A 27,496-nucleotide genomic window follows, 5' to 3' on the forward strand; every position below is an offset into this window, starting at 1 on the left:
TTATTTATATTATTCTCTTTTACTTTTTTTTCTCTTCACTTTAGCTATTTATTATCATTTTTTCAAAATGAGTGCAAAAAAGTAAATACTCTATTTTTCGTGGTCGGAGGGAGTATACTACAAAACCCCTATTAGCATAATACAGTAGCAATCAATATCCACTAATACCCATTAATGGATAGAAACCATCGCTAGACATAATTCAACTACAAAAACTTGATGAATACCTTGATTTATTCGTTAGAAGAGGACGTCACAAATATAGTGCTCTTTCAGTTGACAATATATATAAGCAATTTTGATTTCTTTGTATTCTTTTAACCTTCACGTCCTTTCTTTGAACCGCCATTCTATTGTCTTTTCCTCCACCAAATGAAACTCCATACGAACGAAAAGAGTTGGCGCCCTTCTTTTATTCCGCATGCACATAACTTCAATTTCTAATCTGACTTGGTATACCTTTTGATTTCATCAAGCCCTAGATATTGATAATGACAGTACAAGGGTGAAACTATGAAAGCATGATGTATTATGCTAATAGGGGTTTTGAATCTTGACATTCTCCCAATAACATCATTTCTTCCAAGTCATTGTACATCATAAGAGCCGCATCTCTTTCGAGTATACTTCTTTTGATTGTTTTCACCATGATATTTGAATGGCATAAAGTCTATTTGTTCCAAAATTGTTTCATGTCTTTTGTAAATTTTTAAGAAAAATATGCTTGTTCAAATACTTTTGAAAACTCATTTTCAGTAGATCATTTTTCGATTTATGCGTGTCATCCTTGCGCAGGGGCCATGCTAATCTTCTCTGTATCGTTCCAATTTTATCAGATGTCCCCGAAGGGACAACTCAATTTCAATAGATGGGGACAAGGTTGAACTAGAACAAAATTAACTTTCATATAACAAGGATATTATCCAAATTTTCTTTCCGAAGTTTGAAGGTTGGTCCTTCTAGTTCAATTAATTTTAATACGATAAACGCTAATATCACATAACATGCTTAATTGGTAAGACAAAAACTGTTCGTTTGGTATACTATTGTTTACCCAAGTTTTCATAATTTCCCAGGTAAATTATGAAATCGTTATATCTTCAAGTCATCATTAGTCCATAGAAAATATCTATTAGAGATTTGTATATTAGAAATATCTTTCGAATGAATGATTGTATGCTGTAAAAACTCTTATTATATTTTATAAGGAATAAAAAAAATTATTTTTGCTAATGATTGTTATGTTTTACATTTAATGGTTGTTTTTCACATGTTTAAATGTATAAGAAACTTAACAAATCTAACTCTTTGTTTTAGTAGACCGGTTGTGGGTGTCATTCACTTTAAGGTAACACGGTCAATTCTAAATAAAGAAAAAAACACAATTTCACAACCCACTTAGACTACCTATTGTGAAATGTTGCAATGTCAGTCCGCATATTTCTAAGTCTTACTTAAATAAGATGACATTGATGTGGTATAATACTGAACGGATCTAACAACAAGATATATTTGTATGCTATCTACTGAAAGACGAGGTCTTGATAAATAATCATTTCTTAATCAATATATTTAGCATTGAGCATGCGTTATTGATTTTGCATTACTTTGATTTATCAAATGGTACGGGTTTTTTGCAACCCAATAATCATGATATTTTGGGTAGTGTTGATTAATATTTAGCGGTGCTAGGATTGTTATTATATAGGAACATGCGCCTGGTGAGTCTGGTTTGATAATATCCTCAAGAGGAGCTCGAAACAAGGTTTTATTATTCGGAATCTAGCTAGTTGGGATTTAATTATTCCATTGAATAATAAATAAGTGTTTCTTGCTGAGTCCACTCTTGGAATTAAAAAGATACTCCCTTCGTCCCCCAATAATTGTCCACTTTGGTTTTAACACAAGTTTTAAGAAATGTAAAGAAAAGTGAGTTGAAAAAGTTAGTAGAATATGAGTCTCACTTTTATACTATATTAGTTTTATAATAAAATGTGAGTGGAATGTGAGATCTACTTACCATTTATGGTAAAAAAGTGAAAGTGGACAATTAATGTGGATCAGACGAAAATGACAAAAGTGGACAACTAATGGGGGACAGCGGGAATATTAATTAATTAAGTCTATAACAGACATTAATTAATTAATTGACATTTATATCTTAAGCGCGGGAAAAAACCTTTTAAAAGTGGAAACCCGGATTACTTGTAATTTTGGATTTGGATGGGTAATTCAATATTATTACTGTAGTGACTGATAATAATATTCCAACATAAGCTTGTACTCCCTCCGTCCAATTAAATATGAAACATTTGGTTTTCGGCACGAGATTTTATGTAGTGTTGTTTTGTGAGTTAATGCGAAAAGAGTGAAGTAAGAGAGGAAAAAGTAGAGAGAGTGCGCTTTCCATTTTTAGAAACACTTTATTTTTAATGGGACAGAGAGAGTATTAAATTGTAGATTCAATTTAATTAGAAGAGCGAATTAGGTGAGGCCACATCTCCATAGATCCCTGACTGGGTCTAATATGTAACTTAGTACAAATAGGAGAATAAATAAGAGATAGAGCTACAATAATTATTTTATGAAATTTCCGTCCCCCTCTCTATTGAAGGAGTCGAAATTTCTACATCCCCTACTTTGTGTGGGAGTTATGTCTTCTTTATTTAAGTCCTAGTATTTTGATAAAATCAGTCCACTCTGATATCGAAATACAGTTCGGGAACCAGTCAAAAGATTTGTGGTCAAGTATTGAAGATCATCACGTAGAGAAGTAGCAAGTCATCTTCGATTCTTTGGAGAATCAAGAAGGTATAATTCCATCTTCGTAAAAAGCATGTTTAGGTTTCAATTAATCAAAAACATGTTTTAATTCAAGTTTTTTGAGCATGATACATGTGATAATTATGCGAATATAATTTATCTAAATAATATGCAAAATAGATCTAATTCTCTTATTTATTTGTGCTTCCGCTGCCAGCCCCATCAATATCGCTCCAACACCTTCTGCCATCTTCACTCTATAAAGGCTACCACAATAAATTAGAATTCCTTGATAGCCCAATTAAATATTAAAAATTCTACAAATATACACTCATTTTTATTCAAAGTTGATGGCCCAATTAAAAGAAGTAGGAGTATAGTAACTTCCTAAATATTCCTTCTCATGAAACCTACCACAATAAATTAGAATTCCTTGATGGCCCAATTAAATATAAAAAATTCCTACAAATATAAACTCATTTTTATTCAAAGTTGATGGCCCAATTAAAAGAAGTAGGAGTATAGTAACTTCCTAAATATTCCTACAAGGCTACAGATATAAAATCACTTTTATGTATACTACTTTGTAGTCCTAGTCCTATTATACTCATTTCACATTTCTTCATTGCCACTTGACAAAATTTTTGAAATTGGTTCATCCACCGTTAACTCCCGAAATTGGTTGTTGCACTGAGAATGAGTAACACCTTTTTGAAAATAATACAAACATTATTTCATTTATAAATAAATCTTAGTAGTAATATTTTATTTCATTATGCATTTTGAGAATGTGTAAGTAACTAAAATAGACATCGCATAGTGGAAAGATTTTTACTAATTATTTTGTTGTTAGGATTTAATTTGATTTATTTTTCTAATAATATATCTCCCATAAGAATAAATAAATAAAATTGTGAAACTCTTGCTCCAATCTTAATCAAATCTCCTAAATTTTTGTCATATATCTTTTTAAAATTTCCTACAAACTAATAATCATGTTCAACAAATTTTAATTACATAATATTTTTTTTTTCATATTTTCTAAAAATCATAGTACTAAAACTAATGGTTGTATGCAAATCTCTTAAATCTTTTTTATATAATTCATTATTTTTTCTTATTGGATACTTTCTCCAAATGATTATATTATAAATGAAATGTATTTTGTGTTATTTTACTTAGTCATGCAAAATGTATATTTAGTTACACATTCTCAAAATACGTAAAATCTAACTTAAGAAGCATAAAAAATACTGTAGTTCATTTTCAGAAACTAATAGATGGATCCCTTTCAAGAAGGAAAAAAAAAAGAAATTCATTTGATAAACTAATAGATGGATCCCTTTCAAGAATATTGCCCACCTAGCATTGGGGGTGCGCGTTAATAGTTATAATCTAACATTTCTTAAATTGCTAACTTATCAACGTTGTATTAAAAATGTCAACACGATCACATTAAAATGTCAACACATATTTGTATAATATGTGTTGACATTTTAATAAACTATGTTCACATTTAAATATTAATTCAACACAATGTATTAAAATATCAATTTAAGTTTATATTGACATTTGAGTATCATCGTGTTGATATTTTTAATACACTATGTTGATGAATAAGCGAGTTAGCAAATTAAGAAAAATTAATAATTAATAGATTGTATATTTGTATTTATTTATTTAATACTAATAAGTATCTCTGAACTTCGTTTTTGAAAATTCCTAAAAGAACAAGGATATTAGGACAAGGACAAGGAACAAGGTTAAAAATATTGTCACGATCAAATCATACTAACAACTTTGGATTGCCTGCTTTGTTTTCTTTATCTATGAACTTATATTCAATTTAAAATATTTGATAACAGCTAATGAATTGCGATTTACAATAATTGGTTAATGGTAGCCCCAACACCTAAATGTATATGGAAAAATGTTCTTGAAAACGTTCGTAATAGTATTTCAGAAACAAGATTGATCTTCCTTTTACAGGTGAGGTGGGGTTGGGGTGAAGAAAGGGAAGTTTAATCACGAAGAGTATGTAGTTGGAATTGTCCAACGTTCAATCATGGAGTAATAATTACTGCACACATAACCAAGAAGGTAATGACAGATTCGTTTCATTCCATAGGGCATGCTAAAGTCTCACTCATTTGGTGGAGTCCAAGTGTCGTATTAAAAATTCAAATTTTGAATTGGGTTAATTGCATGTAAAATTACTTTGATCATATTAAGTTTTATCTCAATTTTGTTATTTAAATGACAAATTGTGAAGTTTTAAATAATGTACTCCCTTTCGCAGTGATTTTAAGTTTTAAATAATGTACTCCCTTTCGCAGTGATTTTTTCCCAAGTAAATGTGGTGCTAAACTAGGCACACATGTAAAAATTTGGAGATATTAATAAATATTGATTTTAATGTGTATGTGATAACGTAAATGACAAAATAAGTGTGAAAAATAAGTGACTCAGCTATGAGAGAACGAATGTAGTATTAAAAATTAAAACAAAATAAGTTTATTCAAATAGAACCAGATTTCGAAACTTAATAAGTTATTATTACAATTTTAAAAGAGACTAAAATGACTCTCTTCCTAATTTTACAATTTTTATACAAAAAAAGCTCTACAAGTACATAAAAATGGCGATAATTTGTTTTTAAAAATAAATCATATGACTTCTGCTATATTCTCGTGACTCATCGATTCCCAATTCCATTCTAAACTATATTTATCCGATCCTTATTATTTGATGGAGTATATTTCACTTAGTACTTTTGGTAAAATGACATCAGATTTAATAACTCGTGTCAATCACAATTATTCTTATAAAAGTGAACTCACATTTTATTAGTTTGTTGGGTAAACTCGTATTTTTAAATAAAGTTAAAAACAAATTCTTACAAATTGCACCAGTCAACTATCAAACAATTAGTTGGGATCGGAGGCAGTACTAATTATTTTATTGGGTAACTATGGATTAGTGTTAAAATCATACAATTTCGTCTGTATGTTTTTGTAATTGTGTTCCTCCATCAGTTATAGTTATGAGTTGGATTTATCTGAATGGGTCTTGAAAAAATCAGTTGTTTGATTTATTATATTTGTATCAGGTAAATAAATGTCGACGGTTTGGTTCAATAGAAAAGGAACACACTTGACAATTTCACATCTGCAACTTTGATATCAAAATGTTGTTCTACTTCTACGTACCCCTTTTACCATTCCAATTCTGATGATTTACTCTCCAAGAATATTAGTAACTTGGTGAGGGCCAAAGAGAGTTGCCATTGGTTCCTTGTACAACAGCTAAAACGGTACACGTTTAAGTCGAGGTTCTTAATTATCGCGAATGGAGGATATAGCCTAATTAATTTTGCACTACAAACCAAATTTACAGCGATTTCAAAGTCAACAACTTTCAAAAACAGGTAGAAAACTTAACGGCTCGGCTCTGCAGAAGAACAGTGTAACATGTGGGTTCTGGGGGACGAGGGAAGGGAAGGCATGCAGAAATCTTCTCACTTTCCCAAACAGAGGTGCCAAACTGCCAATGAAAGGTAGGAGTGGTAGTATTTTTTTTGGAGAAGGCTAAAATTGAGGGGTATTAGAGTCTTTTTATGTAAGGAAATTGATATTAGGCTCAAGCCATGCTATGCACCCGTAAAAATTTGACAGATTGGGTTAACCGTGTCTATCTATCGGTGTAAAAACGTCGGGCTGAGGCGAATTGCTCATGCCATTCAATTAGCATTGTCATCAAGCCAAAAATGCCACTAATTGGGCCTAACATGACAGCTCCTTACATTTATTAGGAATTAATACTACTAGAATGCGTATTTATTACTTTTGTCCTTGCAACTATTTCTAAATCTCGACTCATTTAGATAATTGAAATTAATAGTAATTTGAGAATCTAATTCAACTAAAATATACTGTAGATGATTTTTACATTTGAATGACAATATCATTCAAACTATTTACAATTAACTCTATACTGTATTTTCCAATTTTCTCTTTAGCCTATTATATCGTTTTCCCCGCAACAGACGCTTTCTTATGTTGTCATTACTAAAGCTAAACTAATTCTTTATTTTTGGTATTACAAGGTAAATGACATTAATCCAAGCGATTAAATTAAATTAAAATGAAACCGGTATGCCCTTAGTAGTCCACCTTCCCGTCGGAATAGCCCAATTTTGCGTTACATGATTAGTTGATTATATCCTTGATAATTAGGACAACTGTTTTTTAAGAATATTAGCAAACACAATCATCGGAAAATAAGGAGAAATATAGAGTTTACGTACCCCAAAAATTCTTGAGGTGAGAATGAAAGTGTCCAAACATGTATAACTTTGGGTTGTGAGTTGTGATGATGTATATTTATAAAGGCAAAAACAAGGTAGAGAGAAAGAGAGAGACGGAACGAGAGAGAGATGGCGGCCGTCCGGCTAGATTAATCGGGACGGGATTGAAAGTGGTTCTGAGTAATTTGGAAGGGCAAAAAGGTAATTACGATGGCTGATGTTGGCGCGTGTTTATAAAAATAGCAAACAAACACCGATTAATCCTCTTTCTCTCTCTGCAGATTTCCACGCCAAACGAAGCTAATCTGAATCAAATACCAGAAGCACTGACCGCACAACGCCTGCGAATTCCTCTCTTGCTCAATTTGTGTTCCCCCTCTCTTTACCTCAATTCTCCATTTTTTGCCGCGAAATTTGAATCAGCAGCCACAATGGAAGGCATTTTCCTCGGAGGATTTGAACTTCGTTTGGCCGCATTTGTTTATATCAGAGCTGCTAGGTAACCAAATCACGCATGCACACACTTACTAATTCAAATACCTGTTTTTCTTCAGATTTTGTGCTTTTTGACATTATATTTTCGTCTGGAATTTTCTAGGATAATAGATATGTTTTTACATTTTTAGGGATCATGAGGATATTATTTTGATCCGGAACGATACACGTTTTCTGTTTTGCAGCAACGAACCGGAAATTTATTTATAACCTGCTGGAAATTTGTTTGTTTTATAAGTATTTATTTATTTGTCGAGTATTCAGCGCGGGGAGTATTGATTACTTTGAAGAAAGTATGGTGGAATTGAGTGTGTAGTAGATCCGTATTGGTGGTGAATGGAGTCTGGGGATTATCCCACATCGGGCAGCGAGATAAAATGCTGTGACCGCGACTCCGATTGCAACGATTCTTCGATGATGGAGAGGACTGGTGGTCAGGCTGTGAAGCGAAAATGTGATGAGTTTGAGGAAGAAACCTGCCTCTCCACCCAAATTGCCCGTGTAGAGATAGGAAATGAATGTACGGCTCTCCGTGAGATGGTGATCAGCCAGCAGCAGACCATTGATGACCTGATTTCTGAGTTGGAGGAAGAGAGGAATGCTGCGTCCACGGCTGCCAATGAAGCTCTCTCAATGATTCTGAAGCTTCAGAAGGATAAAGCGGAGTTTCAGATGGAATTAAGGCAATTTAAGAGGTTCGCAGAGGAAAGAATGGCTCATGATCAGCAGGAGACGTTGGGATTGGAGGATATGTTGTATAAGAGGGAGGAAGCCATACAGTCACTTGCTTATGAGATTGAGGCATATAGACAGAAGATGTTGAGCTATGGGCTCTCAGAGACTGAAGTGGATGGAGTCGTCCAGGCTATGAGCCGGAACTACAGCATGATTGAGGACATTGAAGGTCAGTTTGACTATGTAAATGAGATGTACCCTCCTCTCAAATGCAATTTGAATGATTCACTAACTTATCCAATTGGTGATGATGAAATGCCTGATATTGAGAAATATGCATTTGGGGAAACTCCGCATCCAAGCGACCAATTAAAGGATTTGGATTGTCGAATCAATCAATTGGAGAAAAGTCCAAAAGCCATTTATCCTGATGGTGAATTAGTTAATGCAAAACAAGTGCTTGAAAAAGTAATAGTTGGCCATTCTCCAAGACCTAGGAAGTTCTGTACTGACGGCCAACAATCACCTTTTGCAATGGCTAAAGAAAAGGGCCCAGAATTTTCCAAGTGTTATTCTCCAAAGTTTGCCGGCAGTTTCAAGAAGTCAGTATTTTCCTATATTGAGGAGAATCCTAGGAAGGCAGATAATGCATCAGAATATGGAGATGAATCGTGCGACAGAGTCTGCACAGTTGATTCTGTTCAACAGGGACCTATTCATAATCAGCCAATGAGTTGCAATGCTTCTTCTTTTGGTGTTGGTGGTGATGAGGAGTTGAATTATTCCAGTTCTAAAGACCTTGAGATTCAAAAGTTATATGCAAGACTTCATTCTCTTGAGGCTGATAGAGAGTCTATGAGACAAGCAATTATTTCTATGGGGACTGAGAAAGCACAAGTAGTGCTGTTGAAGGAGATAGCGCAGAACTTATGCAAAGAAATGTCTCCAAAGAATATCCCCTTGAGGAAGCAAAACGAGACCAGGAAATTTACCTTCATGTCGATATTCAAGGTAATTCTGATAACAAGATTTGACATTATTTCTGTTCATTTATGTCTCTCCATGATACAGCAGACTATTTTACTAAAAAACTAACTTTCGATAATTCTCTTTGGACCATGCTAAGAAGTTTTGAATACATTCATTGGTGTAGTGATTATTACTGACCTCGACTATATTACTATGCCTTTTGAATATTAATTCTCTTGTTCATCCCTAGGATATACTGTATTATTTCATTAACTGCTGACCATATTTTACTCCTTTTCCTTTTCAGTGGATTGTTCCTATTTTTAGCTGGAGGAGAAAAGGACGAAGGGCCAGGTACGTGCATATCCATCAAATTATAATCGATTGTCTTTTGCTGCATTTAGCCTTATTGCTTAAAGGCTACTTTTCTCTAAGCGAAGCTGCCTGCATATTGGCTTACCTCTGACATTAAGTATAAAGCATTTATATCCAGGGACTGAAAATAGAGCTTTGATTCTAAACTAACTGGACTGAGAACTCATAACTATCAAAATGTAGGAGTAAATCAATAAAACCGAACAAGAGGATTGAAACAGAACGTATACTGATGCTCCAAAAAGTTTGTTGCACTTGATTCTAGCGAGCATTTGTGCTCATGAAAGTTGTTTGTATTTTCTCAGGTACATGTTCGGTTTATCAGCCAACAATATTGGCACGTTAGTGCTTTTAGACAGGAGCCCTCGTGTGGGATTATGGAGGCATCAATTCATTACAAACACACAAAACTAAAAAGTGGAAAATCAGTATGTGATGTCTTTGATCATCAAAATGGATGTTAGTTTTTTTCTTAAGTTCTAGCTGCAGCTTGATTGGTATGGTGCTTGATAGCCATTGTTTGCTCCTTACTTGTGTTCATTGTATTTAGCGTTGTGGTCAGTCACCAATATTCGAAAACCTGTCTATCCTAGCAAAGGCAAGCCTCTTTGCTGCCTCTTTTCTGTGTATTTGTTTTTGGATGAACTCTCAAGTTTATTGTTTGCTAAATAAACGATTTTTCCACCCTCAGTTAAAAAGAATTAGTCTAATTTGCATAGCCTCTACTGTGTTACTAATCGGTAGCTTACAGAATCTGCATTAATTATATAACTAGCATTATCGCATAATTCTCTTCAACTACATTAAATAAGTACATCTAAGTTCAGAGACAACCCATGCTATTTTTTCCAAGAACCACAAAAATGAGAATCTCAAAATGTGTAAGACATAGCCAGAAAATGAAGGAGAAGATGAAACATGAAAACACAGATCTGGGCGTGTACTACTAATGAGCACATATAAGTTTTCTCAATAAAAATGGGGGTACATCGTAGTATAGCGCCATTGCCAAAAAACAGTCGAGCGGCGCAGTTTGTTGTATTGCTCAATTGCCTTCTGTAACACTGTCTAAGTAAAGGTGTTTCTTAGATATTACAGCTGAAAACATACAAATAAATATCCCTCCCATTATTTAATAGGCGGTGAGCAAAATGTTTATCCATCAGAATCTACAAAGGCTCAGATATGAGAGAGCTTATATGTTAATCCTTAATCAATCGGTGATAAAAAGGCTGTATAAGAAGTATCACCATACTTCAGTCCTTTTAAAAAGGCAGAATGTCTTAGAAGGGAAAGAGTGGTGTTTGGAATACCAAAAGAAAGATCCTGCTCTTCCATTGGTATCTCTGCCTCAACCTGCTGGGGAGGTTGGTTAGTTGAGTCTAGACCAACATTCAAGCCAATGGATGTGGACTCCGTCACAAAACTGCATATATATCAAATCAAATTTAAGGCAGCAGCCACAAATGAGCATTGCAGAAGGGCTTAACCTGACAGGCAAACATATGAAATGGGAGACCGGGATACCTGGCTTGAAAGTCACCCCCGTTAGAGCAAATAGCATCGCAAACTCCAGAAACTACCCAAGGAGGAATATACGCATCCTTAAGTTCAATACTATAGCTGATGCCAGAAGATGAACTTCTCATAGGTTCACTATACATATTAGAGTCCTTTAGCTGTGAAGACATATGCTCAACTCTTCTAACCTGTTTGCATCTGATCTGCACAATGCAAAGGGAGTATTATAAGAAGGGTGAATTTTGCAAAGGGAATGAAGGAAAAAATTGATCAAATGTAAGAATACGTGCAACAAATGCTGAAACCGGAGAATAATGCTATGGAAATGTTAATATTCATCAAGAGCCGGTATTTTTCTTTTTAACTTCTGGTCTGGTAAAATTTGAAGTGGAAGCTGAGAGGTACAATGTATCTGAAAAGACTAACTATTTTCTAGAAGTTATCATGGCATGCTCTTCATCACAAACACTCCAACAAACAACTGTAATTAATACGGTATTGCCTATTCATGATGCATGCTCTAGAAAAACATAGTGAGAACTAAAAACCCACCTCAGGAGCAGAAAGTGCAGCATTTTCAAAAGGAACTGGTGAATACAGAACTGGAACGTCACTACCAATCAAAGGGCTGTAAAGGGATCTGAAACCAAAGAAATGAAGAAATTGAGATGAAGAAAAACTCAGATAAAACTTCATAATATTAAGTACTTCAGCTTTTTTCCTTCTTTACCAAGTACTAATAAGTAAATGAACAAACTAATGCCAGATACCAACCTATAATTTAACAGAAAATCATACAAGCCATGCACATTCTTCCCAGCAAACATTAACAAAGATTGTGGGGTATTATCAACTCCAGTCAGGGATTCCACAGCTCGAGTCTGCATCATTCAGCAGAATAAAATGTGTGGGTTAGCTATGGAATCAGTTTGCTAAATACTCCACAAGTTAATCATTCTTGAAATTGATTCTCTAAAAGCAAGCAACCTTGGCTCATACAGCAATGCAACTGGAAAGATAAGGACTACCATATCATAGAAATAACATCTGTAGAAGTGTAGATTCCTCAACAATGAATACATGCCACAATTATAAATAAACAATCATATAGCTCAAGCACCCTATTTTACGAGATACCACTGAGGCAAAATGGACGGATTCTAACCTTTCCAAGGTTGTTTCTTTCAATTTCAGAGAGTGCAACTAGGTCTTCTGCAGTAACCTCCTCTACTTTAGAGTGGCAAAGAGGCATAGAAAATGAAGCATCCTGCAAAAGCATAGTGTTTAAGAAAGCATTATTCTTGCTAACCAGTACAATGACAAAGTGAATGACCACACAAGAAATAGATAAGTTCAAGCAATGACAAATTGTAACTAACTTCAAGTAGGAAATACTTATAGAAGAATAAATTACTCACATGTTCTTTCAAAAGTGACCTCAGATTTCTCGTTGATTGAGACACATAGGCATAGCAAGAATGCTTGGTTTTGTTTGGGCCATCAGATATGGTAAACATAGCTACAAAGTGCACTGTGCACACTGCAAATGTCCAGGGCAAAAACAAATGAATTTTCATTGAGAAGGCATAGCAAATCCTACAGTTTGAAGTTAAAACAGAAAAATGCCATGATTGAGCTAGGTTGGGCCTGTGTGACAACTGATACTATTGCATTCTCAATTAGAAATGATGTTCCAAAATCTACAATAAATCAAGTGCCACTACCGTTGCAAGAGAAGATAACTTTGAGGGTCACCTTGATTGATGGTTTAGGCATTAATACAATTGATAGATAATTATTACTTCCATCCAATGAATAATAGCTGAGTCAGATTAGAGGAGGAGAATTTCAGAGTGTGATGATTCACCGGACAGTCAGATACATCAAAAGATTATATGAAAGAAGACAATTACCATAAAATATTTTACACAGTTTCTTTCGCAGCATGTAGTAGAGACTTCGAAATGAATCCTCCCATGCCTGCTGTCGTTTACTTAGGAAATCCAATTGCCCTTGAGAAATGATAACATTATTAAAAAGAGGAGAAATGGAATGAGATAAGAAATAACCTTTTAACCGAAAATACCTCCCACGGCAGAGGTCAATGCTGATATAACTACATGGGGTAGACTGGATTGGGGGTGCACCCAAGAATGAAAAACCCCATGCCTTGCGATTTGGCTGGTGCAGATAGGGTGCGCTGAGGTCATACTTTGGCCTTGGAAACCCTCATGCGAAAATAGACCCATGTCGTTTAAAGTGGCACACGTACTTAATCTATAAAACCTGTACAACCATTAATTATATTGATCAGCATTTAAAGTCTGATACATTGATAACTTCATATCCAGCAGGTGAAAGTTTGAGCCAAGTTTTAAGTGTTAGGCCGCTGTAGTCTGTAGGGGATGTATAAATTGTGAAAAAGTACAACCTGTAGATTTATAGAAAAATAATCCAAACAGACATCGTCCATCTCACTTTTATAGATAACAAATAACAATAAAATAAAAACTGCTCTTTTACACATAAGTCAACACTCACAAAAACAGGTGAAGGTGTCACTGGGAACAGTAGAAAACCACAAGTCAGTGATGCCCTTTATATACTAATGTACAAGTCTACAGGATGATAATTACACTGGTTTGTCTACTTTAAAATATAGAGATGTTAGTAGTCTTTGGGGCATCAGAAATTTTACTAGTGAACTTACCAATTCACAGACGATGCTGACAGCACACGCATACTAGTTTTTAGTGTCAAATCTAGTGGACTCTTCTGTCCAGGTATATGGATTTCTGAAAGGCGTTGCTGCGCAATATTCCCTGATCTATGCATAGACTGAGCAAGTGGAGCTGAAGAAGCATGAGGTTCGCATGAAACCAGACCTTTTAAAGCTTTACCCTGAAAACAAGAAGAGCACTTCACATTTTAGACCTCAAAGAGTGCTTTCCTGGTCAAGAAGTTACAGAAAGTGAAAATACCATGTCTACTGATGAGGAGTTGTATATCATTCCACCCCTAAGGGATAACTCCCGAACACTCTTAAAAGTATTAGCAGTGCTATTTTCACATGAATTGTTATTAATTTGTCTTGAAGTGTCGTTGTCACCTTCTGAAGCAACAGTGCCCTCCAAACTTCCAAGTACATGTAGAAATCAAACATTCTGAATCACAAAAACAAAGACACAACTGAATGATAATAATTCATTCAGTATAATCCGTACCATGAATTCTGTAGCCCATGTTTATCATTTGAATCCAAAGTAAGACTCGAACTCTTCATGCTGCCAACACACTTGCTATGAATATTTTCCTGCAGTTGTCAGCAGACAATATCTTCAAGCAGTACTAGGTCAACACTATAATCCACCATCTCATAATAAAATACTAACTTAAAAGATGGGATGATATCAGCAAAAGCAATAAAAAATGTCCTAGATTAAAGTCTAGTAACCTTGAGATTTTCCTTTCTGCAAAACATCCTACTAGTTTTAGTGACAGGAAAGTGTTCGTCCATCCTTCTGAACCGTGCTGCTTTTAATGAATCAGATTTATTGCTCCCAGAAACTGCTCCATCAGCATTCCTTAACAGACAAAGATATGATATCAAGGTCTGAGCCATGAGGTATCTAAGGTAATAGCAAAAGAAAAATATGGGAATGATTCTACCTCATGGAGCCAGTTTTAGTTGGAGGCTCGTCTGAACAATCCAGTAAATTCTTTTTCTTCAGTAGTTCCCCCTGTCGAGTAAAGGAAAAGAGTATTCTGTTACAGATCATAGGTAGTTATTGCTGCTTGGTAATCAACAGATACATCATATATATTGAATCATACAGGGGCAGACTTTGGTATTAACACATAGAAGGGCCAAACTGAAGATTTTGGGAACATTCCAGTGTACACAAGTGGCAGATTAACCTATGATGAGTACAAAGACATTGTCAATGACTAGGCATCGAGTTCCGTCTCTTTTCTTGCTTCTTAGCATAACCAACAGCATAATATGCCTGTTTTTAGCTGAGAAATGGATGTGGGACACTTTTAGTTTCACTAAAATGGCAATCCTAAGGGTCTATCATGATTCATGTGTACGTGAAGAAACACACATGATGGTATGCAAAGAAAGGTGTATGGATTGGAATAACATTGAGAGATTTGAATAACATTGAAGCTGGTGTCACACTCCTATTCAACTTATAACAAAATAGAGACGAAAACTAGAAATTAAGTCACCATTCACCGCACTTTTATAGTACATTATTTTTACCCAATTCGGCCTCTGAGAGAATTGTATAGCTCAGCAGCTTAAATGCACCACCACTACCGATAGTGAAGATTAATGATAAATGAAGCATGTAAAGATTGACATCACTTAATAGAGTATATCTGATCAATAGAGTGTGACTATATTATGTCGAAATTAATCAGATTGTAAAACGAAACTGAAAGATGAAGGCTTGGAAATGCTACCCTCAACTCCGAGGGGGTTTTCCGCTTCAATTTGGTGTTCGAAACTCCTCCGGCAGAAACACCGCCATAGTGAAGATTATTAGGCATCGGCAATTGACTTGCTGTCGCAACATTACTCATCCTTCTCCGCGAGCAACTGCTGCAAATTACATGAATACAATCCATAAGATCCACGCACACAAAAAACTCAAATTGGGGGAATAAATCAAACTCGTCCTCAATCTAGGGAACAGTAGAGGGAAAAGAGAAAAATAGCAATAACAAACAATCAAACAAAATTAGGATCGCACTTAGAGAAGAAGAACTAACGCAGCGACTTGAGGCAGTCAGATAAATCCAGAAATCATTCGAATAGTGTTCTAGCGAGGAGAGAATGCGGCTCGACTAAATAAAGGGGGGAAACAAATTTGGTTTTGGATTGATTTGAATTATTTGTTTCCCTCTATTTGAGATGGACTACTTCTTTGGGCTTCATATTTTTCTAGAAAGGTCTTCTTTAGTGGATAAATTTGTGATAAAATATAATACCACTCACAAGTACACCCTTTGTCCCATCTATTTCGATCCACATATGTTAATGAGTATATAAAAAATAGATGAAAAAGGTAATATTGTATACCAATTTTATAATAAAATATAAATATAATAAAATGTGAAATTCATTACTAGAAATAATAAAAATAAAGAGCTACAAAAATCTCAAGCAAATATTTAAATTTATCATTGATTTGACTTATGATAGCCTTTGATTACGTAGTGATATATCAATATATCGATTTAATTACTTTGTTACTAAATCTAGCAAAAAAAAGTTATAAACTTTGGCGAACAATCTTAAAATATAAGCTTCAAGTTTAGGCTAAAATAACTTATCACTTGTGTAGTATAGAGACATCTGCAAGACCGTAACGTGGATTCATTTTCCCATCCCTAGAACAGGACTCGTGAAATCAAGCGAAAGGGGTTGGAGATGTAAAGATACCTGATGAAGTTGAACAAATTGATGCATCGGATGATGGACATGTGTCGAGTAATGAGCACACTCCAGCTCATGAAAAAGATCACAAACGGTCATGGAGCGACGTGGTGAAAGGAGATGGATTGAAGAATATCTGATTCTTGTTATTGTTACAGGAAGTGGTCCCATGCTGAGTTGCTGGCTAATGGCTATTAGAGCATCCGCAATGGTCTGTGTAATGTATTCTGCAATCCTATCATTTATAGTAATACAACTAGCAACTTTCTCTTTTTAAAACAATGGAGTTTCTCATTTTCCTTCATGGTATCAGAGCAGGATCCTGATCCTGTCTCTTTTACTTTGTTTTTCTTCATTTTTTTTTAGGTGTGATAATGGAGGGCACCAATGCATCCAACACTTCCGCTCAGCTATCTCCATCCCAAATTCCTCAATTTCCTCAAAACTCACCAATCTCTGTGAAGTTATCGGATACCAATTTCCTCATGTGGAAACATCAAATGGAGGCAACCATTTGGGGTCATGGCCTTGAGTCATACATTACTGGTGAGGATGCTCCACCTCCAGAGAAGGTGACGATACAAGGGCATCTGGCAGCAAACCCGGAGTTTTTGGCCTGGCGTCGTCAAGATTTGAGGCTCTCTGCCTGGATTCTCTCTTCCCTTTCAGAGAGTGCAATGGCTCTTGTAGTTGGATTGAAGTCCACCAAGGACATTTGGAAAGCCTTGGAAACAAATTTTGCTAGCCAATCCAAGGCAAAAATGATGCAGTATAAAATGCAGATTCAAACCATGCGAAAAGATTCTCAATCTATGTCAGAATACTTGGGGAAAATGAAGACATGCTGTGATCTCTTGTCTTCAGCTGGGTGCTGCATTTCTGAAGATGATCAGATTCTTCATATTCTTGGAGGATTGGGCCCAGATTACAACCCCGTGGTGGTTTCTATTTCATCCAGAATAGAGCCATGGACAGTCCGAGAAGTTTCCTCCCTATTATTGAGCTTTGAATCACGATTGGAAGGAGTTGCTGCATCTGGAGGAAGCCTTGAAGGGTCTCAACCTTCTCTGAATATAGTGCAGCAAGCAAATCCAAGAAAGGATCCTTCTCCTCAACACAATAGAGGAGGCTTTACTGGTGGAGGAAGAAGTTTTTCCAGAGGTGGGAGATCTGGTCGAGGAGGTAGGAGCTTCGGGAGATTAATTTGCCAACTTTGTGAGAAACCTGGGCACACTGCAAGTAAGTGCTGGTACAGGTTTGAGCACTCTTTTTCACCTCAAAGTCCGCAAGCTAGGCCACAACAACAATACACTCCTAATCCCTCGGCACACCTAGTCCAGACCAGGCCTCCACCACAGAGCAATTTTCATTCGGGTTCAATCTCATCTGAGTACAACTTTGATGGGAATGCATCTGCCTCATGGTATCCTGACTCTGGTGCATCGAACCACATCTCCAGTGATCTCAGCAACTTGAACATATCTTCAGAGTACACTGGTGGTAAGAAATTGCATTTAGGTGATGGTTTTGGTGTTAAAATTGCTCATATTGGTCAAGGACACATAGAGTCTAACTATTCATCTCTTCCCTCCAGAAAACTCATTTTAAAAAATCTGCTTCATGTGCCTGATGTCACTAAAAATTTGCTGAGTGTTTCTCAATTTGCTTGTGACAATAATGTCTATTTTGAATTTCACCCAACTTTTTGTCTTGTGAAAGACCAGGCAACCAAGGAAACCGTGCTCAAGGGCAATCTTGAGAAGGGTCTCTATCATTTCCGAGTCAAGCAACCTGCTGTCAAGTCCAAAGTTCATTCCAATTCCAGTTTTCTCTTCAATCAAGCTGCAGATTCACCCTCTGTGCACTCAGCATCAGCTTCTTCTTCACAGGCTAGAACCAGTAGTGTAGTTTCCAGTCTAGCCTTGTGGCATAATAGACTTGGCCATCCTACTCTTGATGTAGTCAAACATGCACTCAATGGATGTAATATTCCTTTTCAATCAATGGAAACTAAATCCCCTTGTCATTCTTGTTGTGTTTCAAAAGCTCATAGACTTCCTTACAATTCCTCTCAAACTGTCTACTCCACTCCTCTTGAATTAATACACAGTGATTTATGGGGGCCTTCCCCTGTTAAATCTAGGAATGGTTATTCTTATTATGTGTCTTTTATTGACCAATATAGTAGATACACTTGGATATATGTGCTAAAGAACAAGAGTGATGTTCCTGCAGTGTTTCAACAGTTTAAATCCTTGGTTGAAAATATGTTTTCCAGTAAGATCAAAATGTTGCAAACTGATTGGGGTGGTGAATATCAAGCGTTATCTAAATTTCTAAAAGATTGTGGAATCCATCACAGAGTAAGCTGCCCTTATACCCCTCAACAAAATGGTTTGGCCGAGAGGAAGCATAGACACATTGTTGAGACTGGTCTCTCTCTTTTAGCACAATCTGGTCTGCCTCTTCACTTCTGGGATGATGCCTTTATTACAGCTGGTTTCTTGATTAACCTTCTTCCTACTAAAATCATACAAAACCTTTCTCCTCATGAAAAGCTTCTAAATTCCAAGCCTGACTACTCTTTCTTGAGATCTTTTGGGTGTCTTTGCTATCCATACACCAGACCCTATAACAAAAATAAGTTACAATTTAGGTCTGCTGCCTCCATCTTTCTTGGCTATAGTCCAAATCACAAAGGCTATAAAGTCTTATTACCTCATGGTAAAGTGATAGTCACAAGAGATATTTTATTTGATGAATCTGTCTTTCCCTATAAATCAGGTTCTGTTATCTCTTCTACTTCCACTTATCCTCCTCCCATTAGTATGCCTCATATTCCCTCTTTTCCTTTATCATTAGCCCCTGATTGCATCTCAAGTCCTATTAGGAATGACCTCTCTCATGAATCATCTCTTCCTCATCACTCTCCAGTTTCTTCTCATCATGAGAGCAGGCTTGTTTCTCCTCTCTCTAACTTACCTGCACACATGCATACTTCTGCTAATCAATCTGATCCAGCTGATGTTACAATTCCTATCTCTAACTCTGCTCCTACCCCTGAACCTGCTCCTATTGCTTCAACCACTGAATCTGCACCTCTCACAGATAATGTTGAATCTGCACCTCTCCCAGATAATACCCCATCTCATCCCATGGTGACTAGATCCAAGGTTGGTATTTTCAAGCCCAAAGCTTTCACTTTGTGTTTATCCCCTGCAACTCTCCCTAGATCAGCTCTTGAGGCCATTTTGATCCCTATCTGGAAAGCAGCAATGTTATCAGAATTTTTGGCTCTTCTGAAAAATAAAACATGGATTCTCACTCCTCTTCCACCGGGCAAAAACCTCATTGGCTGTACTTGGGTCTTCAAAATCAAGAAATTTATTGATGGGAGCATAGCTAGATACAAGGCTAGGCTTGTGGCTCAAGGATTTTCTCAACAAGCAGGTTTTGACTTCAATGAAACATTTAGCCCAGTTGTGAAGCCAACTACTGTTAGATTGATCTTGAGTCTTGCTATCTCCAATGGTTGGGCTGTTACACATTTGGATGTGAACAATGCCTTTCTTAATGGAAACTTAGAGGAGGATATCTACATGAGGCAGCCAGTAGGATTTGAACAGGGCTCTCCACTCCTAGTTTGTAAGCTTAATAAAGCTATATATGGTTTAAAGCAGGCCTCGAGGGCTTGGTTTCTCACTGTCCTATCTGTATTGCTTGACCTTGGTTTTCGTCAGTCAAAGTGTGATGCCTCTCTGTTCTATAGACATAAGGGTTCAGAAAAGATTTATCTACTCATATACGTAGATGACATGTTGATTACAGGGAATGCTCCAGCCTCTATCTCCAAAGTCATAGCACAGCTCCATCAACATTTCTCTCTTAAGGATCTTGGTGAGGTTAACCTTTTTCTAGGTGTTGAAATCCTCAAAACTGATCATGGCTTTCATCTATGTCAAGCTTCTTACATCAAGGATCTTCTTCAAAAGGTTAACATGACAGGGGCTAAAGGGTGTCCTACACCCATGATTTCCAACATTGAGCTCAGCAAATCTGTTGGTGAACCTATACCTGATGAGAAGCTTTACAGAAGTACAGTGGGTGCACTACAATATGCTACAATCACACGCCCTGACATCAACTATGCTGTCAACAAAGTAAGTCAATTCATGAGTTCACCCTTGGATACACATTGGCGAGCAGTTAAACGGATTTTAAGGTATCTTTCCGGTACTTTGGACTTTGGTGTTCACATCAGGAAATCAAATACAAGAATTACAGCTTTCTCTGATTCAGATTGGGCTTCGGATTTGGACGATAGAAAATCAACAAGTGGCTATTGTACATATCTTGGGGATAATCTGATTTCATGGTGTTCTAAAAAACAATCTGTGGTTGCTCGATCAAGTACGGAAGCAGAGTATAGGAGTTTGGCCAATGCAGCATCCGAAGTCACTTGGATTCACTCTCTCTTCAAGGAACTTGGGATCAAGCATGAAGGGAACACTATCATTTGGGTGGATAATCTTAGTGCGATGGCATTGGCATCCAATCCTGTTGTTCATGCAAGAACAAAGCATATTGAAATTGATGTGCACTTTGTTCGTGACAAAGTCTTGGCAAAGGAACTGGAGCTTCGTCATGTGCCTTCTCTGGATCAAATAGCAGATGTGTTAACTAAACCATTGAGCCGACAATCCTTCATTAGATTACGTGCTAAGCTTAGTGTGATCGCACGATCTGCACTTGGATTGAGGGGGAGTATTGGAGATGTAAAGATACCTGATGAAGTTGAACAAATTGATGCATCGGATGATGGACATGTGTCGAGTAATGAGCACATTCCAGCTCATGAAAAAGATCACAAACGGTCATGGAGCGACGTGGTGAAAGGAGATGGATTGAAGAATATCTGATTCTTGTTATTGTTACAGGAAGTGGTCCCATGCTGAGTTGCTGGCTAATGGCTATTAGATCAGTTTTATGTTCCCTTTTCTTTATGCTTTAGTAGTCTTATATATAAGGAGGTAATGTGTCTGTGTAATGTATTCTGCAATCCTATCATTTATAGTAATACAACTAGCAACTTTCTCTTTTTAAAACAATGGAGTTTCTCATTTTCCTTCAGGGTTGTCTTGCCATGTAGGCTAACAATTTTTACACAACATGAACATCTCAAAATTAATAGATTTGTGCCAACTTTTATTATGTTTATGTCCTTATCAAATCGACATAATAAGGATACGATTATTCCAGTTTAGCTAAGGCAAAATTCGAGTAACTCGTTAATAATTAATATTATTAATTTAATTATTTTACTTCCTTATTTATTATTCTTATTACTTGGTTATAGTTAAATTATGTTTTCATTTGTCATATATTGCCTCCATGGCTCCCCATTCCATTATCTGGTTGCACTGCCACAAGTCTGATATCACACCGTCATTGGATCATAGCATATTCGCAACACACCTGAATAAATTTGAGTTGTTGTTGTGTTATGTTTGTGTCTTTGGGACGTACCCAACGTAGGCCAATAGTATCCGCTCTGGCAGGACTTCGTCCCCCTGCCATGACCCTGCGGTTGAGGAGGTAGAGATAGAAGAAAAGAGGCGTATTTGTGTTATTGGGCTGATGAATTGTGGAATTGAACTTGACTTGTAATAGTAAGACTTAAATTATACTTTTAATTGATTTCGGTTAATTAACCAAGTAGATATACAATTTGAGAATTACATGCATCTATTAATAATTTAATGATAGAGATTATAATTTGTGTATAATTCTTTATTGAAATCATTATTTTTAAATTAAATAAGTAATTACTTATATTTACAAATACAATAAACCTAATCAAATACTTGAAAAACATTATTACGTGTATTGTTGATACCTTAGTCTAGATTTTTGGTTTTCAGATTTTGTTCAAGTCTAAAAATCAGATATGATCAATCAAAATTTTAGGAATTAACAATTTCGCGTACCATAAAAGATAATGTATCTTAAAGTTTAATTCATTTTCAAAAACATTTCTTTAAATTACATCACCGGTTTATTTAAATCTTTGGTTTTGTCGCTGCATATCAATATGTCATTATCGTATTGTGTCGAGTTTATGCAATTATTATGTTGTGTCAATACAAATAATATTGTATTTCTAACCAGTTCAGGCACTGCGTGAGTCATGTATCGGATATGGACATAGATCGGATTAGTGTGCGGACAGAGGGAGTTATTTTATTATATACTAATGTGTCGGTCTATATATTAATGATGTACTATCTAGTATAGTGGTTCATAAGTTTTTTACAACCCATTGACTTGAGTTCAAAACCATTTTGTCCCATTTTAATTTTCGGATCTCTTTTTATAGATAGTCTTTTACCCATTTTAGGATGGAGAAATATTTATACGCCAAATATCCCGATTTTTGGTGAATAGTATGGTATTAGCAATTTAAATGTCCCAGTGAAATGCTCTTGTTTAAATCTTAGATTTGGTTATGGAAGATGGCAAATACTATATGTATATGGATATTTGGAAAAAATAAATTATTTGCATGCATGTGTTGATGTAGAATTTTGAAAAAGTTCAAACATTATAGAATAAATGCTATATACATGCGTCGAAAAAATAAAAACGTGGTGTCTATTTTATTTGCCGTGAGTATAATTTATATTCATAACATAGAACGTACGTGATATTATTATTTGGAGGCACGAATCTGATAATCATAACATACATTGCATGAGACCAAAGGGATGCTCAAATATAAGAATTCGGGCTGGTCATCTCCTGCAATTCTGCGCGGAACAAAGAACATGTAGAAATTAAACCAAAACAAATCTGAATCCAATGCCACAATTCTCATCCCACTTGACTCACCCACTAATCTCTCGCATTATTTTGTCATTTCTCCTCATCCAATTTTCTCATCCCCTCCCGCTCAGATTTTTTCTCCATTGTCCAATTTTGATTCGGCAGCGCAGTTGCACCAATTGATTGCACGTTGAAAATTGAAGGTGATAAGAAGACGATTGATCAGAAAATTGGGGGTGATTCGCGATCAATTAGGGCACGTTAATTCAAAAGAGTTGGGGATTTCCACAAATCGGAATAGTGTTTGGATGGGGAACAATTGCGCAGGGCCAACTACAGGGAAGAATCCTGGATTCTTCCAATCCATGACCGCCGCCGTGTGGAAGCCGAAGGAGACCCCTCCGCCTCCGGATCAGGACTCCGGTGGCAACACCAAAAACAAGGAGAACTCCGACGTCCACAACACCCTACCAACACCGACCAATACCACCCCCGAGGAGGAGCCTAAGAAATCGGATCCTCTGCCATCGCCCAAGGTAGAGACGACCACCAACGATAAGCCGGCCGATGCAGCAAAACAGAACAAGCCTGCATACGCAAAGACAGTGTCATGTGCAGGACTACAGGTGGAGTCAGTTCTACAGCGGAAAACGGAGAATATGAAGGAGAAGTTTACTATGGGGAGGAAGCTAGGACAAGGCCAGTTTGGGACGACATTCCTGTGCGTGGAGAAGGGGACGAACAAGGAGTTTGCTTGCAAAACAATAGCTAAGAGGAAGCTGACAACGCCCGAGGATGTGGAGGATGTCAGGACGGAAATTCAGATCATGCACCACTTGGCAGGGCATCCGAACATGATTTCTATTGTGGGGGCTTTTGAGGATGCTGTGGCAGTGCATGTTATGATGGAGCTTTGCGCAGGTGGAGAGCTTTTCGATAGGATCATCCAAAGGGGGCATTACACTGAGAGGAAGGCGGCCGAGCTGTCTAGGATAATAGTTGGTGTTGTGCAAGCCTGCCATTCCCTAGGAGTTATGCATAGAGACTTGAAACCTGAGAATTTCCTATTTGTTAATCAGCAGGAGGAGTCGCTGCTTAAGACCATTGATTTTGGCCTCTCTGCTTTCTTCAAGCCAGGTGCTCATTTACCTGCATCTTGTTCTCTTTTTTTTTTTTCAGGTGAATGATGGGTGAGTTTGTTCCACTTTGTTGACTGTGTTTTATGACCTTTTGACATCAAGGGATGTTTTCAATAATTGGTTCATTTGGAAATTGAAAACTTTTGCAAGAGTGGCTATTTATATTCTATGCCATTTGTTCATTGTTGAATTTAAGTCATAAGAAGAATCTAGGCTTGGAGCTGTTAGATTATAAACTACTAGCTTGTTGAAATTTGAGAACAATCCTGACCTTAGCATGATGACATGACAATAGATGGAAGAAGAGATATCAAATAAGCATATCACTTTGTACTTGGGAAATGATATTGAACCACCTGGAAAGAATCTTGTTATCTTCATTGTAGCAAAGTCATTAACTCTAAACTTGTCTAAATTTGTATCCTTTAGTGTTAAATCAAACGAGAAGTGTGTTTTTAGGAACTATGTGATCGATGTTCTGAATGAGTTTCTCTTATCAATTTCTTTCTCCTATTCAATGAGCAAAATAACATTTATCGTCTCGCCATTCTCTGACTAAGGTCATGCTTTGTTTCTAACCATTCGACTGGAAACATCCTTGCACTTCAGTCCCTTAATGCATACGCCTGATCAAGTTTGTATTTGTTTACTCAGGAGACACATTCAATGATGTTGTTGGAAGCCCTTACTATGTGGCCCCAGAGGTACTAAAGAAGCATTATAGCCAAGAATGTGATGTTTGGAGTGCGGGAGTTATTATCTACATATTGTTATGTGGAGTTCCACCATTTTGGGATGGTAAGAATTTATTCTTGATCCCTATTATTTGCTGCGATCAGGCTAATGTATGCTTTTGTTTCAGAATCGGAACAAGGAATTTTCGAGCAGGTTTTGAAAGGCGAACTTGACTTTGTTTCGGAACCCTGGCCTAGTATATCCGAAAGTGCAAAGGATCTCGTTCGGAAAATGCTTGTACAAGACCCTAAGAAGCGGCTAACAGCTCACCAAGTTCTTTGTGAGTTTATCATCTCGCTCTTCTCAGATCTGTGGTATTGTTTAAGAAGATACAAGTTGCAGGAATAACATATTTGGTAGAGAATAAAACGGAATGTGGCTACTAGCATCTATCAAGATATTTTCATATTCAAAACATATGGAATGCCCATTAAAGTATGAATATGTTGTATTTAGGCCATCCATGGGTACAAGTTGATGGTGTTGCTCCAGATAAGCCTCTTGATTCAGCTGTTCTAAGTCGACTGAAGCAATTCTCTGCGATGAACAAAATCAAAAAGATTGCAATTAGAGTGAGTTCTCTCTACTTTCTCTTATGAACACTATTTAACTGAAACAATACAATCTTAATTGGAATCCATGTATATGCATGAAACGTTTGATTTTAAGAACGATATCAAGTGGTATCTTTGCATACCAGTCGCCTTAGTGAGCTGATGGCTACATCATTGCTTCAACCTTTGCAGGTTATCGCCGAGAGCCTATCTGAGGAGGAAATCGCAGGATTAAAGGAAATGTTTAAAATGATCGATGTAGACAATAGTGGGCACATCACACTTGAAGAACTCAAGAAAGGGCTATCTAGAGTTGGGGCCAACCTCAAAGACTCGGAAATAGAGAACCTAATGCAAGCTGTGAGTTGATAATGATATACAGTAGTACTACTATATATCAAAACCATAGCATCGCTGGGTTTGAAAGATTAGTTTTTGTTGTGATTTAACTAGATTTTGTTGGCAATGCAGGCTGATTTCGACAACAGTGGCACCATAGACTACCGGGAATTTGTAGCAGCAATGTTGCACCTAAACAAAGTGCAGAAAGAGGATCACATACACGCAGCCTTTTCGTATTTTGACAAAGATGGCAGCGGCTACATCACAAGGGACGAGCTCCAGCAGGTCTGCGAGCAATTTGGAATAGAAGACGTCCACTTGGATGACATCATCCGTGAAGCCGACAAAGACAACGTACCTCTCCCTCTCTCCATTATTCATGCTCTGATGTTGGATTTCTCCAAAAATCATAAACTTGTCTTGTTTGTTTCAGGATGGCCGCATTGATTACAGCGAGTTCGTGTCAATGATGCAGGACAGTAGTTTGGGGGGCAAGGTAGTACAGAGTAGCATAAGCATGGGAATGAAGAGTTCTTAGAAAAAAAACTTTTTATTTTTCTTTTTAGTTTGTGTAAATTTATGTGTAGATGCAAGAAAAGAAGTTGGATGAATAGAGAATAGTGATGAGTTGTGTGCCCTTCTTTAGATTTTTAGGTTGATTTTTGTTAGGTTGTTTTGCGATTCTTGAATTGAAATTGTTGTCTATATAGTCCACAGTGTATAAATATTTGGTTAATTGGAAAATGATTTAAAAAATAATAGTATATTCACTATATGCGATTCCGGAAAATTAATATTCTGAATGGTTATTTGTGTCAATTACAATTTACAATCTTCTAGAATTAGAAAATATTTATGAGCGGCACGTGAGATACAACTTGAAAGTATTAATGATATATCTGCAATTCAAGAACACTAGTGGATACTTTAATTGGATGAGAATCCATACAGAGTCATGTCAATTCTTACAAAAGGTAGCACAAGCATAAATTACTAGTCCATCAGTCCTACAAAAAGAAGTGTACTTTCCATTTTCGTCCATGACATAAAAATATGAGCATTTTTATTTATGGAAAGTTATCCTAATTTATTACTCATATACATCAAGTTATTTACCACTTATACCATCATCAATATACTAATAATAATGTGTGTCACACTATCCATTAACACTACTTTAACCACCTTCTTCTCATCTCTCTTACATTCCAATATTATTTTAATTCTCGCGCCATATCAGATGCCCATATTTATATGGGACGGAGCGAGTATTATTGAAATTTGAAACGCAAAACCTATTTTTGAGGAGGATAGCATATGACTTTTTGTTCACTCTTTTTTAAGCACATATCAA

At 36.4% G+C, this 27,496-nt stretch overlaps 3 protein-coding genes and 2 non-coding genes across 8 annotated transcripts; 3 read left to right on the top strand and 2 right to left on the bottom strand.

Moving 5' to 3' along the window:
* Positions 1–749: 749 nt before the first annotated feature.
* LOC125185726 lies at positions 750–852 on the bottom strand. Its single transcript, XR_007170229.1, has one exon. It is a non-coding gene; the product is annotated as a U6 spliceosomal RNA (small nuclear RNA).
* A 6,292-nt stretch (positions 853–7,144) lies between these two features.
* LOC125219524 (myosin-binding protein 7-like) lies at positions 7,145–10,273 on the top strand. The gene is made up of 5 exons (XM_048121524.1): positions 7,145–7,270; positions 7,351–7,568; positions 7,750–9,250; positions 9,516–9,562; positions 9,889–10,273. Exons 3-5 carry the CDS (start codon positions 7,901–7,903, stop codon positions 9,995–9,997), a joined length of 1,506 nt encoding a protein of 501 aa, XP_047977481.1. The 5' UTR covers positions 7,145–7,270; positions 7,351–7,568; positions 7,750–7,900; the 3' UTR covers positions 9,998–10,273.
* A 243-nt stretch (positions 10,274–10,516) lies between these two features.
* LOC125219274 (protein downstream neighbor of Son) lies at positions 10,517–16,011 on the bottom strand. 4 transcript variants are annotated; one of them, XM_048121201.1, is made up of 15 exons: positions 15,884–16,011; positions 15,575–15,713; positions 14,774–14,844; positions 14,559–14,688; positions 14,329–14,417; positions 14,086–14,239; positions 13,815–14,005; positions 13,191–13,390; positions 13,018–13,116; positions 12,523–12,644; positions 12,270–12,371; positions 11,879–11,985; positions 11,657–11,744; positions 11,111–11,307; positions 10,517–11,009 (listed from the first exon to the last, which is right to left on the bottom strand). In XM_048121201.1, exons 2-15 carry the CDS (start codon positions 15,692–15,694, stop codon positions 10,793–10,795), a joined length of 1,887 nt encoding a protein of 628 aa, XP_047977158.1. In that variant the 5' UTR covers positions 15,695–15,713; positions 15,884–16,011; the 3' UTR covers positions 10,517–10,792. The 4 variants fall into 4 exon arrangements, with proteins under 4 accessions (XP_047977158.1, XP_047977160.1, XP_047977161.1 ...); XM_048121203.1 differs by having other exon boundaries at positions 15,575–15,710; positions 15,865–15,994; XM_048121204.1 differs by having other exon boundaries at positions 15,575–15,710; positions 15,884–15,988.
* A 1,413-nt stretch (positions 16,012–17,424) lies between these two features.
* Positions 17,425–17,561, top strand: LOC125185778. The gene has a single exon (XR_007170276.1). It is a non-coding gene; the product is annotated as a small nucleolar RNA Z247 (small nucleolar RNA).
* Positions 17,562–23,375: 5,814 nt separating this feature from the next.
* On the top strand, positions 23,376–26,915 carry LOC125223773 (calcium-dependent protein kinase 20-like). Its single transcript, XM_048127068.1, has 7 exons — positions 23,376–24,509; positions 25,166–25,309; positions 25,374–25,526; positions 25,703–25,818; positions 25,993–26,160; positions 26,272–26,496; positions 26,576–26,915. Exons 1-7 carry the CDS (start codon positions 23,681–23,683, stop codon positions 26,678–26,680), a joined length of 1,740 nt encoding a protein of 579 aa, XP_047983025.1. The 5' UTR covers positions 23,376–23,680; the 3' UTR covers positions 26,681–26,915.
* Positions 26,916–27,496: the final 581 nt, after the last annotated feature.

This window comes from Salvia hispanica, chromosome 4, assembly GCF_023119035.1.
Source record: "Salvia hispanica cultivar TCC Black 2014 chromosome 4, UniMelb_Shisp_WGS_1.0, whole genome shotgun sequence".
Lineage (NCBI taxonomy): Eukaryota > Viridiplantae > Streptophyta > Magnoliopsida > Lamiales > Lamiaceae > Salvia > Salvia hispanica.

What these genes read in the sequence shown, in the direction of transcription:
- LOC125219524 (XM_048121524.1), top strand. Translation starts at nt 7,901, where the DNA reads ATGGAGTCTGGGGATTATCCCACATCGGGCAGCGAGATAAAATGCTGT. An exon ending in CCTTCATGTCGATATTCAAG is followed by an intron (nt 9,251 to 9,515) that starts GTAATTCTGATA and finishes TTTCCTTTTCAG; the next exon opens with TGGATTGTTCCTATTTTTAG. An exon ending in AGAAAAGGACGAAGGGCCAG is followed by an intron (nt 9,563 to 9,888) that starts GTACGTGCATAT and finishes GTATTTTCTCAG; the next exon opens with GTACATGTTCGGTTTATCAG.
- LOC125219274 (XM_048121201.1), bottom strand. Translation starts at nt 15,694, where the DNA reads ATGAGTAATGTTGCGACAGCAAGTCAATTGCCGATGCCTAATAATCTT. An exon ending in AAAGAAACAACCTTGGAAAG is followed by an intron (nt 11,986 to 12,269) that starts GTTAGAATCCGT and finishes TGAATGATGCAG; the next exon opens with ACTCGAGCTGTGGAATCCCT. An exon ending in GATTTTCTGTTAAATTATAG is followed by an intron (nt 11,745 to 11,878) that starts GTTGGTATCTGG and finishes CTTTGGTTTCAG; the next exon opens with ATCCCTTTACAGCCCTTTGA.
- LOC125223773 (XM_048127068.1), top strand. Translation starts at nt 23,681, where the DNA reads ATGGGGAACAATTGCGCAGGGCCAACTACAGGGAAGAATCCTGGATTC. An exon ending in TAGAGAACCTAATGCAAGCT is followed by an intron (nt 26,161 to 26,271) that starts GTGAGTTGATAA and finishes TTGGCAATGCAG; the next exon opens with GCTGATTTCGACAACAGTGG. An exon ending in GTGAAGCCGACAAAGACAAC is followed by an intron (nt 26,497 to 26,575) that starts GTACCTCTCCCT and finishes TGTTTGTTTCAG; the next exon opens with GATGGCCGCATTGATTACAG.